The sequence below is a fragment of the Aricia agestis genome, chromosome 7 (genome assembly GCF_905147365.1).
Source record: "Aricia agestis chromosome 7, ilAriAges1.1, whole genome shotgun sequence".
In the NCBI taxonomy this organism is placed as follows: Eukaryota; Metazoa; Arthropoda; class Insecta; order Lepidoptera; family Lycaenidae; genus Aricia; species Aricia agestis.
This window is the reverse complement of record NC_056412.1, coordinates 2,632,899-2,652,292: the sequence shown is the minus strand read 5'-3', so window position 1 is coordinate 2,652,292 and position 19,394 is coordinate 2,632,899. Positions and strand designations below refer to the sequence as shown.

The 19,394-nt window shown below is 39.2% G+C and overlaps 1 protein-coding gene across 1 annotated transcript in view; it reads left to right on the top strand.

Moving 5' to 3' along the window:
- LOC121728900 overlaps positions 1-9,785 on the top strand; it is a 44,781-nt gene extending 34,996 nt beyond the window's left edge. Inside the window, exons 3-7 of the mRNA XM_042117222.1 lie at positions 434-551; positions 2,596-2,765; positions 5,967-6,038; positions 8,756-8,812; positions 9,672-9,785. Of these exons, the coding sequence (XP_041973156.1) occupies positions 434-551; positions 2,596-2,765; positions 5,967-6,038; positions 8,756-8,811 (416 nt within the window). The 3' untranslated portion in view covers position 8,812; positions 9,672-9,785. The remainder of the gene's footprint in view (positions 1-433; positions 552-2,595; positions 2,766-5,966; positions 6,039-8,755; positions 8,813-9,671) is intronic.
- The last annotated feature ends 9,609 nt before the right edge of the window (positions 9,786-19,394 follow it).

Genomic DNA, 19,394 nt, shown 5'->3' with positions numbered 1-19,394 from the left:
AATAAGATTAAAATAATAATTGTTTTTATTACTTTAATCTCATTATTAATAAATTAGCTATTATAATTTCTTATTTACTAGACAAGTGCTGCCACTTGTAGATCAGGGTCAATCCCGTACAGGCTGTATCTATGTACCCGTAACCCGTACGGGGCTGAGTGGTGGCTGCAAAGGAAGATGTTCCGAGCGAAATAGCAAGCTTGGTCAGGCCCAAGTCCACTGACGTAGTTTCAGATGTTGTATAAGTATTATATACTTATATCTTGCCGTTCTCAGAAACTTCGATAGTGCGATGCAGGATTGTGAGGCTAATTGTGGGTACCGCCACAATTTGATAACGCGATGCAAGATTTTGGCGATACATCCAGAAATCCAATTTGTGTGCTATTCGCTTAAGGACACGAGTAGTCACATGTTTTTTCTTTTTTTTTAGCGCCGGAGACGAGTTTCCGTCTGATCCAGAACAAGACTGATGACGACACCGTCAATGTGATCTGCGCGGCCGATGGCGCCTTCCCCGCGCCCATCCTCACACTTTCTACGCCTGACAGGTACTTACCCCTAAACACAGTACGTAACGCCGGCCATAGATGGACCGCAAGTTGCAGTCGGGACCGACTTCTCTAGAGACTCAGAAGGACCGCTCAAGAACTGCTCGAGCGGTCCGTGTTATATTGCGGATATGAATTTAGTATGAAAACTGCAGATTGCCAAAACGAGCAAACGGGTCACCTGATGGAAAGCAATTTTCGTCGCCCATGGACACTCGCAGCATCAGAAGGTGCGTTGCCGGCCTTTTAGGAGGGAATAGGGTAATAGGGGAGGGTAGGGAAGGTAATAGGAGAGGGTAGGGAAGGGAAAAGGGTAGGGAATTGGGCCTCCGGTAAACTCACTCACTCGGCGAAACACAGCGCAAGCGCTGTTTCACGCCGGTTTTCTGTGGGCCCGTGGTATTTCTCCGGTCGAGCCGGTCCATTCGTGCCGAAGCATGGCTCTCCCACGTCAAAAACAAGTGTGGCGTATTATGGTAACATCCCAATAAAATCAAATATGTAATTTAATGCACTGGCGCATATTACGGAACGAAACAATAGTATGGCATTGATTCTAGACTTCATAATATGCACTGATCGATACTGGTCTAAATTTAGGAACTTACCCAAGATATTATTACATGTCATAATATTATATTTCACGTCTTTCACATTAAAGAAAGATATCTTATCTTATATCTTTAAACGGGCAATTCTTGTATACAGGGTGCAATTAAACCTTCCTGCCAAATTTTGATATATTGATCCTTGTTTAAAATAATAGTAGGCACTTGAAATGTGCACAAAATACTCAGCTGTATTTATACTTTAATAATTAATAATAAAATTTAAATAAAATACACAATTTTTTACTATTTTTGCTCTACAATGGTACCGAATGGTGGCCGATTATTTTAATTTCTTCTAATAAAAGATTCTATAATATTATTACTACATGGCGCTCATAACTCCGTTGCGTCTAAATTCGTTTATCGTACGGGAAATATTTTTCCGCAACGAAAACTTTTGAATCTCCGAACCAAAAATCTCAATGGATTCACTCATTTAAAAATGTGAAGAGATAACAGACGGACAGACACACTTTCACATTTGTAAAATTAGTAAAAATATGCGTTGTCAAAAGCTTACTTTGGCATTAATTAGAGCTGATGGCTGATGCACTTTTGTCACGTCTGGTTTTCACATTTGCGGTCCCACATTACGAATTAAATATCGCAATTATAAAATAAAGTGGTTAACGGAAAACGATTAATATTAAAAGTAATACTCATTATTTTGTGAATGCGTTTTGTTTGATAATAAATTTACATTTTGAAGCAGCTGTGAATTAATTATTCAAAGAGTGAAAAATTTCCAAATATTTATTTATGGTTGTTTTTTTTACCCGGTGGCGCCAGATGGTGTGTCTGTAACCTATTTACGCCTAAACCGCTAAACCTATTTAAAAATGAAATTTGGTATGGACATGCTTTAAGGCCCGGGAAAAGACATAGGATAATATTTGTCGCTGCAAATGTTCGGTTCGAATACAACAAACGAATCTTTATTGAAATAAAAATATTATATTCAAAAGTTTCATTATTCTATGTTACACTCTAAGGGCGCGTTCGGACAAGCAGGTGTTCTGCTATAGCATTTCAAATTTCACTACGCGCACGTCCTTACGCGCCCTAAGAGCCAGTCCACACGGTGCGTTGCGTCAACGTTGCGTCGATGCAGCGCTGCCGTTTGACGCATAGCCGGCCACACGGGCGCTGCATCATCGCAGCGTTATTACGAAGCAGTTTTAACGTCAACACTCGCTTCGTTTCGGGGGCTGCTGTCCGTCATGTGTGCGTTGAGACGACGCAGCACGGTGTGTGAACACCTTGTTTGTATGTAAAACATTGCATGTTTGTATGCAACGGCAGCGCTGCGTCGCGTGTTGTCGCAACACTGACGCAACATGCCGTGTGGACTGACTCTAAAGCCTAACGACTTAAAACACGTCTTGTCTAGTATTCAAGTTTTCTCTATTCAATCTCTATTAACGTTCTTCTAGGCGTCTGGAAGGCGTGAACCAGACCACGGAGCTGGTCGGAGACCGGTACTCCGCCGTTGCCATGGTAACGCTGCGAGACGCAGACCTGCCGTCACCCGCTGCGTTTGTGTGTACGCTGCGGATAGCAGAAGCCAACTACGTCGTGAGGAAGGAGGCTATTTACTACCCAGGTGAAAATAAAACTATGCTTAACTAGATGATGTCACTCCGCTTTCTCAAAGTATGTCTATGTTGAATTTTACCTAAATCAGTTCAGTTGTTTGAGCGTGAAAAACAGATAGACGTACATACAGACAACCTTTAATTTCAAATGCCTGATGACGTACCCAACGTTGGGTAGGCGTCATGAAATTCTCAGCGAATAATATTGCAGTGACAGTTGGCAATTTAAAGCTATTCGCACATTCATTTAGCACCGTACGCGTCGAACGCACCGCATAGCACACGAAATGCGGCGCGTTCGGCGCGTACGTGCTAATAAAATGCGAAATCATTTAATCAGATTCGGAACTTGTTTGAGAGTTGAGACCATAAATCAAAAGATGACAATTTTAAAATTGTGCCACTGAGATAGATATATGATAGATAGAGAAGATAAGGGTTACTCATCAAGTTCAATCGTCGAGAGAAGGATAAATAAAGGTTCGCATTGCTACCTATGTCATTGAATTAAACAAAGACTATTACAGACCATGTTGTGTAAATACATGTCTATATTACTAGGGGCTGTAAATTGCTAATAGTTTGCACGTATTAAAATAATAAATTAATCTCCTCATTTATTAAAACAATGTTAAATTCCATTAAGACTCGTAATAAACAATAACAGTTAAAACAAACAGCCCAATAAATGTTAATTTTAATTAAAATCTCACAGTGGCAAGGGGCAAGTATTAATATTTTTTACGTGAACGGCCGAGATAAAGGCAAATGACTGAACATTACGCTAACGGCAGGCATTATGTTTCGCGAGGAACAATGAGTGTAGGTGAGGTATTCGTTACGAGGCCTTTGAATTTAAACGACCTGATAAATAATAATAACGCCTCCATTTGGAGCTTGGGTTTTAAGTCAGGTCGTGGGTTTGGTGCTGCGGTCGTGTATCACGCTTTCCCGTAGTTCCACCTTCCGGAGCAGGAACACCGTTGGGGTTTTAGAGGGTAGTCCCGGGTGTGGATCTTACGTCCGCCCGGGGAGTCCAACATACCTCGGTGGTCCTCCCCAGACCCGGGGATGCGTGAAAGCATTCCCCCAGTGCACAAAAACGTCGTTGGTTTGGTTCCAGCGTCGGAATAACCAACAATGTAGAGCATGTCGGTCTACTACGAAAACGTTTTGAGACTCAAACAGTCGGACGAGAATGCCGCGTCCTGCTCTAACAACGTCATTTTAAGTTTTTTAGTGTAGGATGCAACATTCTCGTACGATTGTTTGAGTCTCAAAACCGTTTCGTGGTACGGGCCCTGATCTCTCACAGATCGTATCGGGTTAATCCCGATTATTATATCAACAGATATTACTTTTTAATCCACTCATAAAAAGGCAGAGGCTCTAAGCTCGGGTGGTTATATTTTTTTATGAATAATTTAAGTGACTCAACGCCTTTTTTATCAAACGGTAATAATTTAGGAATTCATAAGAGACCGCAAATTATATCAAAACATTTATTTAGTCTCCTCCATTTTTATCAGACGGCGGTTGTGTGCACAGACATCTAGAGGCTCCGAAAAATTTCACGTTACATTAACCGTGTTTGAGGAACCCGGTAATGGGAAATCCAAAATAAATAAAACCCTTTTGCTCAATAAAACACATTAAGAAAATGGTTTGGAAACGAATGGATATCGTACTTAATTGTACACCTACCTCAAGATGAAATGATTCTGGAGCGCAAAAAATTACGTTGACGATTAAGAGATCAACTAAAAAAGATTTGTACATTGTAGATTGACATAGTTATAGGTAGCAGAGTAAACAGAACTAACTCTTTGAACTTTTGAAGTGAAAACTTCGTAAGCGTATTCGTGGGAGAGCCATGCTTCGGCACGAATGGGCCGGCTCGACCGGATAAATACCACGTTCTCACAGAAAACCGGCGTGAAACAGCGCTTGCGCTGTGTTTCGCCGAGTGAGTGAGTTTACCGGAGGCCCAATCCCCTAACCCCTACCCTATTCCCTTCCCTACCCTCAACTATTCCTTTCCCTTCCCTTCCCTATCCTCCCCTATTACCCTATTCCCTCTTAAAAGGCCGGCAACGCACTTGCAGCTCTTCTGATGCTGCGAGTGTCCATGGGCGACGGAAGTTGCTTTCCATCAGGTGACCCGTTTGCTCGTTTGCCCCCTTATTTCATAAAAAAAAAAAAGCGGATGCTCAATTTTGAGGGAAGGGCATAAAATGTTTTTACGTTACGCACGTGACCTGATCGAAAATTCGTATAACGACAATGACACATTTTCTAGGGATAAAAAGTATCCTAGCTCTTTTCCCGGGACTCAAAGTATCTCCATGCCAAATTTCATCAAAATCGGTTGAACGGCTTGAGCGTGAAAAGGTAACAGACAGACAAACAGACAGACATACATACTTTCGCATTTACAGTATTAGTATGGAGATATACTTTACCGAGTACTCTTATAAATATATAAATGAAACAATTCGTACAAAATTGTTACTTATCGAACAATCGCAAAACGAAGAAGTTTCTAAGTTCTTTATTGTTCAAGTTTCATTCTGAAGCTCCGGGAGCAAAACCTTTTGTTTAAACTTGTTTTTAATCCTTACGCCTAAGATTACTCTAAATCAGTGTTTTTCAAACTGTGGGGAGCCGCCAGAGGTCTAGAGAACTGTTTATGTAAAAAATCAATAAAGGTGAAAAAGATTAATATATTAATTAGGAAAATTTTAACAAAAGAATATTCTTCACGCAAAAACGCTAGTCGCGAAATATTTTTTCATACAAAACGTCGCATATTTTTTCACATATATACGTGGGAGAGCCATGCTTCGGCACGAATGGGCCGGCTCGACCGGATAAATACCACGTTCTCACAGAAAACCGGCGTGAAACAGCGCTTGCGCTGTGTTTCGCCGAGTGAGTGAGTTTACCGGAGGCCCAATCCCCTACCCTATTCCCTGTCCTACCCTCCCCTATTCCCTTCCCTTCCCTACCCTCCCCTATTACCCTATTCCCTCTTAAAAAGCCGGCAACGCACATGCAGCTCTTCTGATGCTGCAAGTGTCCATGGGCGACGGAAGTTGCTTTCCATCAGGTGACCCGTTTGCTCGTTTGCCCCCTTATTTCATAAAAAAAAATGATTTAAAAAGTTGAAAAATACTGGTCTAAACAAATAACAATATTTATGCTACCAGGTCCAATCAGCACAACGCCAGAATTACCAACAGCAGCTGACATGCAGCTTGCCGCAGCAGCGGGTTTACCTGGTAAGTTACAATAACACATAATATGAGGCTTAGTATAACAACATTCGAAACGGGAAAGAATGGGCATACACATTTTAGTGACAAAGCAGCGGATTCCCTTTGTCTTACTGTCACTTTGTCTATTATTCCGTAAAAAGAAACCGCTTCTATGGTGGCCATGCTTAGCATGCTAAGCCTGCAAGACTAAGGCTCGAATCACACCAAAACGCAGCGGCGAGCATTTTCAGTGTCATATTACGATTTTAAACTTTATCTTCATTACAGACTGCCCACGCGCCGCCACCGCGCCGTGTAGGTATTGTCAGGAAACTTTCCAAGTCTCTCAAACGATACTATGTATTACGATGCGAATTTCTTACGCCGGTTCTTCTCGCCGAGGTAGTTCCCGAACCGGTGGTAGGCATCTGGTAGACATTCTGAAGAAATTTTATTCTTTACTCAGAAATAAAATATTTTTTATTTTATTTTTTATTTTAATAAGAAAATTTTTAAAATCATATGACACTAAAAATGCTCGCCGCTGCGCTGCCCTTTCGGTGTGATTTGAGCCTAAGCAAAGTGCTTAGTCCAGTTGAATTCGCTTGTTTTGATAACAAATTGAAGTTTTTTTTTTTTTTTATGAATTATTTCATTCCAAATAATTTAAAATGTATAATTCAAGACGAAATAGCAGATAAATATAGATCATGGCATAAATTATTTACAGATGGCTCTAAAAGTAGTTCTGCACGAGGCGTAGGAATCTATGATCCAGCAAATGATCAAAGTTTTATGTTTAAAGTGATAGGAAAAGTTTCAATTATGTCATTAGAGTTAATTGGTATTTATGAATCTCTAAAATATGCTATTGAAAGTAATTTGAGAAAAATTGTAATTATGTCAGATAGTAAGAGTGCACTACAACATATCGTCCGATGTGCGATGGGATTACGAGGGATAACATTCTGGGATGTATTTATGAATGTGATAATAGACAAATTGATTTAAAGTTACAGTGGGTCCCGTCTCATATCGGATTACCAGGTAATGAAGAGGCAGATCAATTGGCAAAAGAAGCATGTTCGTCTGGAAGTGAATTAATTATAAAACCTTTTTATTCTGAATTGCTATCAAAATTTAAAAACAAAACATTATCTTTGTGGAAAGAATATTTTGATGAGAGATGTAAAACAAAAGGAATATGGTATAAAACAATCCAATGTGAGCCTCTTCATATCCCTTGGTTTGCAGATAGTAACATAAGTAGAAAATTGTTAAAAACATCCTTAAGAATCCGTTCAGGACACATTCTATCAAAATCATTTGCATTTTTAATGAAGATAGAAGATTCGGCTATCTGTGAAAATTGTAATAAAATAGATGATGTCTGGCATGTTTTGATGGAATGTGTCAAGTATAGAAGTAAAAGAAATTTACTCATCAACCAATTTAATATAAATATTTTAGATGTGGGATGGATTCTGAGTTGTTTGCACATGCCTAGATCTAATGCAGCTTTGGCTGTTTACAATTTATTGCTGGAAGTTGATGAGTGAATTTCATTAAGGCGGATACGATGGGGTTGACATGTCTATTGGCAAAAACCCCCATAAAAATAGATAAAAAAAAAATATATTTTCATTCACAAGGGGGCAAACGAGCAAACGGGTCACCTGATGGAAAGCAACATCCATTGCCCATGGACACTCGCAGCATCAGAAGAGCTGAAAGCTGAAAGCTGAATTAGTTGTCAAAAATGTATGGGAACGCATCGCTGAGTGTCATGGCGCTTGCAAATTGCAATAAAGAATTGCAATTTGCAAGCGCCATACAGTTTTGACACCTAATTTCGCTATCGAAACTAGCGACTTCAACTTGACTAAGCACTCTGAAATAGTAATTAAAAACTACGGACTACGGTTATCTATAATCTATAAAACACTCTAGAATCTATTGTAACGTAAAAAAATACGTTGCTGACAATAATTTCTGCTTAGTCATGTGGAAATTTTAAGTAATTTTTTACAAGTTAAATCGACATAATTCCTTATTCTATGATTTATATTACTTTTCCTTGATAATTAAACTGAATAATTTAACTTGTAACATTTTACGTCTTATATTTTCATAAAATTTATTGGAGTTACATAAATAAATTCCTATAAAAAATTATCGTACCTCGACAAGTAAGCGAATACATTCAGAAGTAAAAGGAAGCCGTAAAGAGTAGAAGTAGGAACGGCCCGACTGTTGATAAGCACTTTAATCGCCCTGACTCGTATTTACTTGGAACTTTAAAAGGTTTTTTTTTTTTATAGCCAGTGATTAAGGAACTTTTTTCCACTTACTGATAAGTGCCGGATAGGCTATCTACAACTTATCTGACAGATATAGAGTTTGGAGTCTTGTCAGATAAATTGTGGATAGCCCATCCGGCACTTATCAGTAAGTAATGAAACAGCCCCTTAATTTCATTTGTAAATAATCCTTTTTGTCATATTCCCTTACTAATAAAAAGAGATTCACGCAACGTAATATAACTATCGTGGTTCCTGCTTAACATTGTGACAATGTCATTCAAGTGCATTTTACTCTTGGCCAAAACAAGTACTATCGCCAGTGCTATTTTTTTACCTTTTGGTGAAATGTTTTATACCTACATCCTGTTTGAATACCATCCAAAATATTTATATATTAATAGGAAAATCTTGTATTATCTAACTAAATTTATTTTCTAGGTATGGCGTACACGCTACACGCTGCGCTAGCGCTGGCTCAAATATTGTTAAATTGATGTAAGTATGACACGTGAACTTCGAACACTTAACTTCTAAATTTTCCCAACAAACCTTCCCTTGACTTCCACGAAAACAAAACTAGCCAAATCGGTTCAGCCGTTCTGGAGTTTAGTGACACTAACCGCCGTACTCAGAGACATTATTAATTATGATTAACCTTCAATTTAATGAAGACTTTGACAGATAATGTATGCCCCTTATGTCAAAATTTTGAATTAATTACAATTAAATAATTAAATAAAAATGTTCCACTCTGAGTGCGGCAGTAAGTGTATAAACACACTAGGCCGAAGTTACGCGACGGAAATTCCGCATCATTACGCCAGCAATGTCAAACGCATACAATATACGGACGGTACGCGACGGAATAGTGTGTCATCGGTAATTTCAAATACATTGCAAGAGTAATCATAGGGAATTTCCGCCGCATAACTTCGGCCTAGTGTGTTTAGACACTTACAAAATTTAAAATATTTTTTTATTTATATAATAATATGTTACTCCCAAAGACCGAAAATACTCTGTGAGCGGAAAAATAGCTCACAAGTCACAACGCGTTGTGGTCACGGTGAAACAGCCACGACGTGAAATTCGCGTTGTGGCTCTAATGAAAACCGCCACAACGCGTTCTGGCAATCACAATTGTACTCTTTAAATGACGATTCACATTGAAACACAGATTATTTACTGTTTTTTTAACCTGCAAGCGGTCGCGCGACGTCAAATCGACTCCTTACAATACATTTTCGCTGATATTATAGATATTTCTCATTGAATCGTATCATTCTCTCATTAGTCGAAAGTCACTCTCCGCACCCGCTTCCCCGCATTTAATAGTTAAACTAATTTGTTACAGGTATCGCTGAGATATTGTTGTTATAAAATTTAAGAAGAATCTGCACAGTAAATTGGCATAAAATGATTTAAAGAAACAAATTATTGCAAAAAATTAATATATTCCAACGGCCGCATTCAGAGACATATAATGACGAACTTCAATTTAATGAAGAGTTTGACAGATAATGTATGGGGCTTAAAACGTCAAAATAAACATTTAATTACAATTAAGTAAATACGTGAGAGAGCCATTTATACGTGTAAGAGCCATGCTTCGGCACGAATGGGCCGGCTCGACCGGAGAAATACCACGTTCTCACAGAAAACCGGCGTGAAACAGCGCTTGCGCTGTGTTTCGCTGAGTGAGTGAGTTTACCGGAGGCCCAATCCCCTCCCCTATTCCCTTCCCTAACCTCCCCTACTCCCTTCCCTTCCCTTCTCTACCCTCCCCTATTCCCTTCCCTTTCCTTCCTTACCCTCCCCTATTACCCTGTTCCCTCTTAAAAGGTCGGCAACGCACTTGCGAGCTGCAAGTGCGTTGCCGACCTTTTAAGAGGAAAGATTTAGATGCTGCGAGTATCCATGGGCGACGGAAGTTGCTTTCCATCAGGTGACCCGTTTGCTCATTTGCCCCCTTTATTTCATAAAAAAAAAAGTAATTAATATTCGTCTCTTAGTGCGGCTGTAAAGCTTTGTGTGAAAAGTTTTTAGTAATCGATGTAAAATCAAAAATGCAAACTTGTCTAAACCTGAAAATTATCCTATGTTCTTTTCCGGGACTCAAAGAATCTCAATACCAAATTTCAGCAAAATCGGTTCAGTGGTTTGGGCTTGAAGAGGTTAAATACAGACAGAGATACACACTTATTATAATATTATTAGTATAGATCTATTGCAAATTTTCCGATTAATGTCGTGGTAAACTTCGCATAACTCTGTACATGACAATCCAGGGATCGAAGCAACAAATTAGACCCTCTAATGGAATTAGACCCTCGGTTGGATACAATTACGTATGTATTAACAAACAGGTTTGACAAGTTCGCATTTATGTTTATCCAATTTAATTTTACTTATAGATGTTAAGGCTGGCCGCATACACACGTTTTGCGAATTCGAATTCCGAGTTCGTTTTTCGTATTCGGAAATCCGAATGCTTGGAATTAGTGAATTAGAAAATACATTACCTGGCGCACACGTTCTTTTTTTCCAAACGGAACGAATTCCGCACGTACGTTTTAAGTTCAAGCCACCAACGTTTGCGCTAGTCTCATGGAATTCCGAATACGGAGAACTAAATCGGAACTCGCATACGAAAAACGAGTGTATACGGCCGGCTTAATATTGTACAAAGTGTAAATAGTTAATGGCCTAAAACAATTTAATGTAATATAATATTTTAGCCTCGATATTCAAAATATCAAAAAATTGGACTGAAAGTTCTGAAATTTCCGTGAAATGAGTCTATGAGGATTTATATGGTACAGTCAATTTTAAAATTGAGATCATAATAAATTATTCATTAACATTAAATAAAGTGATAATTATATTACACTCTTAAAATATTATCGTTACCTAATTTTCTTTTCATTATAAAATATCGCACACTCAATACAACACTGTATTAGCTGAACAAATTAAAAAGTTTGTGAACTAGTAACGAAAATCAAGCGAATGCCAAAGAAAAACTGCAGTGTACCAAAGCATATTAAGCTAACCTAATTATTAAAGTGTATTACTATTCAATTTATTTTCTCTGATCACTTAAAGATAATAATATTGTGACGATGTCTACTAGATAGAGCTTACTATAAAATGAAACCTTTTCAAAGCTTATTTGTTAGTGCCATTTTATGTACATTCGTACAAGCGCTGTATTTTATCCAATTCGATTCCGATATATAATATATCATATCCGATTATGTTAAAAGGGTCTTATTGTAATATTGGTCGACAGAGTATATGTCAGTCATTTACACTGGCTTGCAAAAGGCTTCATTTCGTATTCCGCAGTTCTTTTAAACCCATGTGCCATAAGGCTTTATTTATATGCTGCCCAAACGCACGTTTTGGCCGTTACACCGCGAGATCGCAAGCAACTATAATAATTATTATGTAAGGATTTATTACGGCACGGTCACGCTGTATATAGGTAACATCTACTTGTGATTTCGCGATGTAGCCGCCAAACCGCGCGTTCGGGTGCGTTCGGACGCGGTCGGACGGAGGTATATAAATCCAGGTTATAGAAAGATGAAGTATTCAAAATCTAGGACCTAGGTAGTTAAAAACTAAATAATTTGGTTAATTTTATACGTGGGAGAGCCATGCTTCGACACGAATGGGCCGGCTCGACCGGATAAATACCACGTTCTCACAGAAAACCGGCGTGAAACAGCGCTTGCGCTGTATTTCGCCGAGTGAGTGAGTTTACCGGAGGCCCAATCCCCTAACCCCTACCCTATTCCCTTCCCTACCCTCAACTATTCCCTTCCCTTCCCTTCCCTACCCTCCCCTATTACCCTATTCCCTCTTATAAGGCCGGCAACGCACTTGCAGCTCTTCTGATGCTGCGAGTGTCCATGGGCGACGGAAGTTGCTTTCCATCAGGTGACCCGTTTGCTCGTTTGCCCCCTTATTTCATAAAAAAAATATGTTATGGTCCCACACACTCTTATTTGGCCATGCATTGTTAGATAAAAATGTATAATGTGCATGGGCGTATATAAGGGGGGTGTCCTGGGGGTCCGCCCCCCCCCCCATTACTATCCATCTTACTTGTCCAATTTCGACAATAATAATATAATATTGTGACTCGCCGATTAAAATCGGTGCGGTACATGTATAAAAAAATATTTTTGATTTCCTAAGCACATTGCCTATTTGCTGCTGCGGAACCCTCCATGGGCGATTCCAACTCGCACTTGGCTGCTTTTTTACGTTAGGGACCACCCCCTATATATACGCCCGTGATAATTTGGATTATAAATTGCTTGAAATGTTACTGAAACTACACAGCGTCTAATTTGAAAACTAATATATAGTTTCCAAGTTACACGCTGCCCCCTATCATCCCGATAGAAGATCTGGGATAACGTTATGGGAAGTTCTGATTAATTGACAGTTTTGGTATTTGGCTATAAGCATCATGTAAATATTCGTAATGTTAAGAATTCGTTCATTTACAGCCGCACATAGAGAGATTTCATGACTTTAATTTCATGAAGATTTAAAACATCAGCATATTATATTTACTCTTAGGGCCTGTTTCACCACTTTCTGATAAAGTGCCGAATATGCTATTCACAACTTTTTTGATAGATTGTCCATACTTCATCTGTCAAGTTAAGTGCTGGATAACCTATTCGGCACTTATCAGGAAGTGGTGAAACAGACCCTTAAACTCTTTAATTAAAGTTTTAAGTTATCAAATCTCTCTGATTGCGGCCGTCAGGGAAAATCGCTGTGCATATACCATGTCACGTTTATATCAATGGGAATTTTCAATAAATGATACTGATGTTGTAAACTTGTTTGTTTTAATAAAACAACCTATAGCTCTAAAAGGCTCCTTAAGTCCTTATGTTCCAATGAACATAAGGACTTAAGGTGCGGCCGGGCTTAGGCAATCCTAAGCCCGGCCGCACATTATAAGAATAAGAATAAGAACATTTTTATTTTGTCACCACACAACACAATATGTAAAACACAATACGTACCTATGTATTGTGTATAATATCGAAATTTCTGATCAGAAAAATTCTCGCACTTTGCTCATTCGGAACGCACTCTGCTCAGATGTTTTGTTGTTCCCGCATACTGTCAGTTTATTTATTCTGACGTGTCTGACATGTCCGACGAAATTTTTCTGATAAGAAATTCGTTCTCTCTATACATTGTGTACTAAACTTGGACTCGCCGGAAGCTTTTTGATAGGTATGCACTGTGGTTGTCCGGCGGGCGTCCGAACGTGACAAAAAATATCAAACCGGCTGTTCATTCATATCATGATCATTGACACTGGTGCCATTTTGGAAAACAGCTACCTACCTTGCGTCCTGTGCTTTAGAGCCTCTAGACAATATTTTCATCAAATTGCCATGATATCCTTATAAGACTAATTGTTGTTGAAGTTGGGTCCATGGGATATTTTGTACGATTGGAGATTACAAAGCAGAATCATATTAAGTATCTATCATTCTGTCAGCTGATCCAGGTACTGCCTAACGGCGGTAAAGCTGTTGCATAACATTTTTATCAACTTATGCAATTAAAATTCGCATACGTCTAGTCGCACGCACACAAACACCGTGCCGAAGTTTGACAACTCTGCACCGCTGGGCACAGTAGTCGGAGTGGGGTGTGTTAGGCTTTTTCGTTACGCAATTTGTTGATTTGGTCGCCGCGCTTAAAGCGAGCGATAAATGCTATGCAATAGCTTCGTAATAAAAAGACGTCCATCGATTAGTAATATGGACGCGTAACACATTTATTATTTTTCTCAGAAACATAGATCAATTTGGTTTCTCGTATTCTATTGCTACAAAGCGTTGAGATAATAACACGCCAATCACGATATGAATTTGCCAATTTAGCTATAGTATTTCTGTGATTGCCTGCCAATACCATTCCACGAGTCACAATTATTAACACGTGAGCTATCTCTTTACATAACCGAAGAAGTGCTCGTGCAAGAACACAATAACTAACATTTTGGAACATACGGATATTTACTCATTTTTTCCTTATAATTTGAAAAAACTTTGTCACTTATCTGCTTCATCACCTGGCTGATATATCTGGCTACACATATAATGCACAGTTTTTTAATCTCAAATCATTTTTCGGCCTTAATGCCTTCATTTTTTAGGGTTCCGTACCCAAAAGGCAAAAACGAGACCCTATTACTGAGACTTCATTGTCCGTCCGTCTGTCTGTCTATATATCACGTGATTTTTTGGCCTTTTTTGCTCTATATATATACTAATATTATAAATGCGAAAGTATCTCTGTTTGTCTGTCTCGCTTTCAAGTTCTCGCCAAAACTACTGAACCGATTCTAATGAAATTTTGTACACAGGTAGTCTAAAGCCTGAGAAAGGACATAGGCTACTTTTTAACTGGAAAAAGGGGTTGTAAGGGGGTGAAAATGCGTAAATTTGTTCAAATTAAGTTAGTTCCAAAAATTCATAACAGATGGTGCTAAGAGTCGTCTCCATCGCGCTATTGCTTGCTCTTACGTGTTTCTATAAGAGGTGGTACCATCTCAAGTTACATAAAACCCTTTGATATGAGATCATATCAAAGGGTTTTCGTGGTTGGATGCCGCTGTCGATCCTGGCGACACAGGAGATACAGTGGTGGGAATGTGTGGTGGGCCAAAGCCCGTTTAAAAAAATCTCAAGTTACATTTTTCGATTCTTTAGATTCTTTACATTTTTCAATTCTTTAATAATGAAATATTATGTGCACACGCTTTTATATAACTCACTACTCAATACTTTATCTATGCAGTGACGTAACCTTAAACCTATCAATGATAAACTATAGTTTATGGGTAAAGTTGTGTAACGGGGGGCTAAATAAGCTTTAAAAGGCATAAATAAAGTTTAATTTTAAATAATGAAATATTATGTGCACACTGCACGGCTGTTTTTGGGTATTTTGATTTAAGGGGTACTAGGGTTTTAAAAAGTTTTAGACAACAATTATGTTGACACCGCGCGCCATAAACTGAAGTCCATGTGGACGAAGTCGCGGGCAACAGCTAGTCAATAATATCAACAGGTAGGTACTTGATTTTTTCACACAATCTTTAGTTTTATGTTAACTTTATAAGAGGGGCTCCCATACAAAAAACACTAATTTTACCCTAATTATAATGGTACGGAACCCTTCGTGCGCGAGTCCGACTTGCACTTGGCCGATTATTTTACTGTTAGTTATCGTGTTCATCCACTCAAGACTTCAACTACGGTGAAGAAAAAAAGTAATGATTTTCCTACATGCAAACCTATAATATATTGTGTATAATATGCATGTAATATTACCTCAGAACCATGACGTCACTTTGAAATGGCTACAGCGCCCTTTAAGGGACAAAAAGTGAGAAGTAAAAAAATCTTGACACTGTCGTGTGGGGTATCAAATGAAATAATGCCAAATACGTAGTCGGCTGTATTTACTGTTGAATTGTGACTATTTAATGTGTCATTAAGCGTTTAATGTTTTTGTTTATATTCAATTAATTATTTAATGTAACATAATGTCACGGACATATAGTGCCATCTAGCGTCAAACGAGCGAAACTTATAAAAAAGCCGCAGGTCCGAGTCAGTTCGATCTGAGCGATCTTCGAGGTGATTTCGGAGTGACCTCAAGTGATCAATAGTGAGTGAACCAGTGAAACCTGCGACTTGGCTACAACCTAGGACAGTGATAGTGCTTAGTGATTGGACCTAGTGATTAGTGTTTGGACTTAGTGCTAAGTGTTGTGGCCTAGTGTTTAGTGCAGTGTTAATAAAGTCTTCAAGAGAGTCACCAGGTCTTTCTCTCCAAATCCTCGAACCCTAGCACGTAACAATAATATACATTTTCCTGGATAATGATCATACATGCTCCAGGTTCATAAACATTGTACCTTGAGCAAACTAGAAACCTTAATGTAGCAGGAAAGTCCATTCCAATCACTCGCCCGTTGACTTTCACCTACATAAGAGGGGCCAGATTTATTGAGTACTTCGCCGGTCAGGGCCGCTCAATTATTTACTCCCGTAACTCGAGTTTCTAAGTCCGACACACGCACCGATGAAACTGCACAGTTCGATCATACTAGATGGGAATAAAAGCCATATGAATGTGTGCTCATTCTTTCTGTCCGGATTAAAAGATGAAGACGTAAATTACAGAGTTCGGTCATAAACTAAAATGTTAAACTCTTGTTTGAATGTGTGCCGATTAATTGTAAGCTTTGCTCGTGAAAGATAACATAAAAAAATATTGACTGTGTGAATGTTCCATTTCGAAAGTTCTGGTACGAAAAATTAAGACGTGATAAATAGTATTCGTTCGTCGGATATATTATATACATATATTTAATCCATACTAATATTAATAATAATAACGTTTATTCAACAATATGACACAGCATTACACTACAATAATAAATTACACGTTACAAAACAAAGAAAGGAAATTAAAATCACATACGCAAAAGACACAAAATTATACAAAAAAGAGAAAATAAAAAAGAAGGAATTTTAACGTTGTTAGTGGCGGCCGAAAAGGAAGATCTTCCGACCGAGGGAGATAGCATGCTCGGTCAGGCCAAAGCCCACTGACGTCATTTCAGACGTTGTATATATCTTACCGTTCTCCGAAACTCCGATATTCGATGCAGGAATGTTAGGCGAATTGTGGGTACCGCCACATCACTCCCCCCCGAAGACCTGTGGTATTCTTCGATGCGCTTGTGTTGTCAGGTGTGGGCCGAAGCTACGCGTGCAATGACCAGGAGAGGGACCCCGTGCTCTGCTTGCTGACCGGTCGTTGTAGCCTATGGTTGCCCCGTTCAAGCCAGACGCGGGTTCGACCGGCGCGGACCTCCAACGCGGCTTATGGTCGAGGCGACCCGGTTATGCTTGATGTCTGCTGACGTGGTGCGGAGGGGCGGGGAGTGTTGATGGTGATTAATATCCAGAAGGATGCCTGTTCTTGTCGGTGGTCACCAATTTAACGTTGTTAGTGGCGTCCGAAAAGGAAGATCTTCCGACCGAGGGAGATAGCATGCTCGGTCAGGCCGAAGCCCACTGACGTCATTTCAAACGTTGTATATATCCTGCCGTTCTCCGAAACTTCGATAGCGCGATGCAGGAATGTTAGGCGAATTGTGGGTACCGCCACAGAATAATTCACGAGACACGATGATAAGACAGTAGGTATGCATAAGTCATAACATAAGGACGTAAACTATGGGGACATCAACATAGTGCATAAGGGTCAGCCGTACGAGTAGTGTATTGTTATGTCTATTGTAGAAAAGGATACCACTTACACACATTACAGTAAACAATATTATAAATGAGAAAGTGTGTCTGTCTGTCTGTCTGTCTGTTGCTTCTTCACACCCAAACCGCTGAACCAATTTTGCTGAAATATGGTATTGCGATAATTTGAGTCCCGAGAATGTTCATAGGACGTATCCTATGCCCATTCCCGGGACTAAAAAGTATTTTATCCCAGAAAAATGTTCGGTTTCTGCGCGATAAACGAATTTTGGCGCAAAGTAGTTGCGGGCGTCATCGAGTATAAAATAAAGATGATATAAAATTGCCTTGTCTGGGTAACCAGAAACTTCTGTAAAGAAGAGGAAAAATATGATTCACTTTTTTTAAATCTCAAAATGCAAGTCTGCTTGCAAGTTGCAATTCATTAATTCGTACTAATTTGACATTTGTCACTTTGACAGTTTTGACAATTCATTTACTGAATTGATTGAGAGGAATTTCTATGTGACCATTTTAGCCCCGCAGTTCTATCGTAACGTGTGTAGGAACCACGTAGGAACAGCAAGTTGATAGCCCCGTGTTTATTATTCAGTCGGGCCGGACTTGATGGCGGTAATGTGCACTAAAATATATCTTAAGTGTAATGTATTTGGGTCTGATTTGACAGATGGCCGGCGAGTTTTGCTGGTGATTTGTTGGACTAATCTCTTTGGGTGTGTTCTGACTGAGGGTGTCACTTTGACGCTTCGTGGAAATATGTATAGTTATGATATTGAATGTTCAGTAACTTCTTGGTGGAATTTCACGTTCAATTAAGGAATTATACACTTTTCTTGCACTTATTCCACTTTATTATATTAGTTTTCTTACAAAGTTATTATTTTACTCGACCGGTTTCGATAAAAGGTACGATTCCCACGCGATATAAGTACGAGTTTTGGTGCAACGGAGTTGCGGGCGACATCTAGTACGAGTAAGGAAATCGTTTTCTAATGGTGTGGCATATGACGCAACCAACTACAAAGCTGTCAGGAAAGCTCGTGAATTCAATGACGACTAAAATCTAATAATAGTTTACTTCGTAGCATGATCATTTGAATCGGATAACTACGAATTATCGGGAGCAATTCATCTAACCCAAGGGGTCACCAAATGGCGGACCGCGGTCCGCATCCGGACCGCCGAACCATTGTGTGCGGACCGAGCATTTTCGAAGATGCACTTTGATAAATTTCGTTCTCGACTTACTGATGAACATCTCCAGGATTTATTATCAATAGCTTGCAACAGTTTGAAGTTTCACTTCAAACATCAGATCTTCGATCAGATAATTTCCGTAATTAATTACTTTTGTATAATTTATTTTTGGTTTTAATGTGCGGACCGCGAAGGTCAGGTTCATTCCTGAAAATGGATCCCGAACGAAACCAATTGGTGACTACTGGTCTAACCTATTCTGATTGGCACATTTAAAATACATATAACATACCTATATTCTATATTAATATTATGTTAAATGTGCCAATTAAGTATCTATACTTAATTCTCTATTGTACAAAATAAAATACGGTGTCTCAGCGGTCCCCAGTGACCTATGGTTTGAGTGTCGACGCGTCCACCAACTGAGCCACTGAGGTCATCAAAATAGCGAACATGAACCTAACCCTTCTCGAATTACGAAAAGCTAACTCTGTCTAATCCCTTCACAACGCCGTAGACACCAATTATCCCGAAAC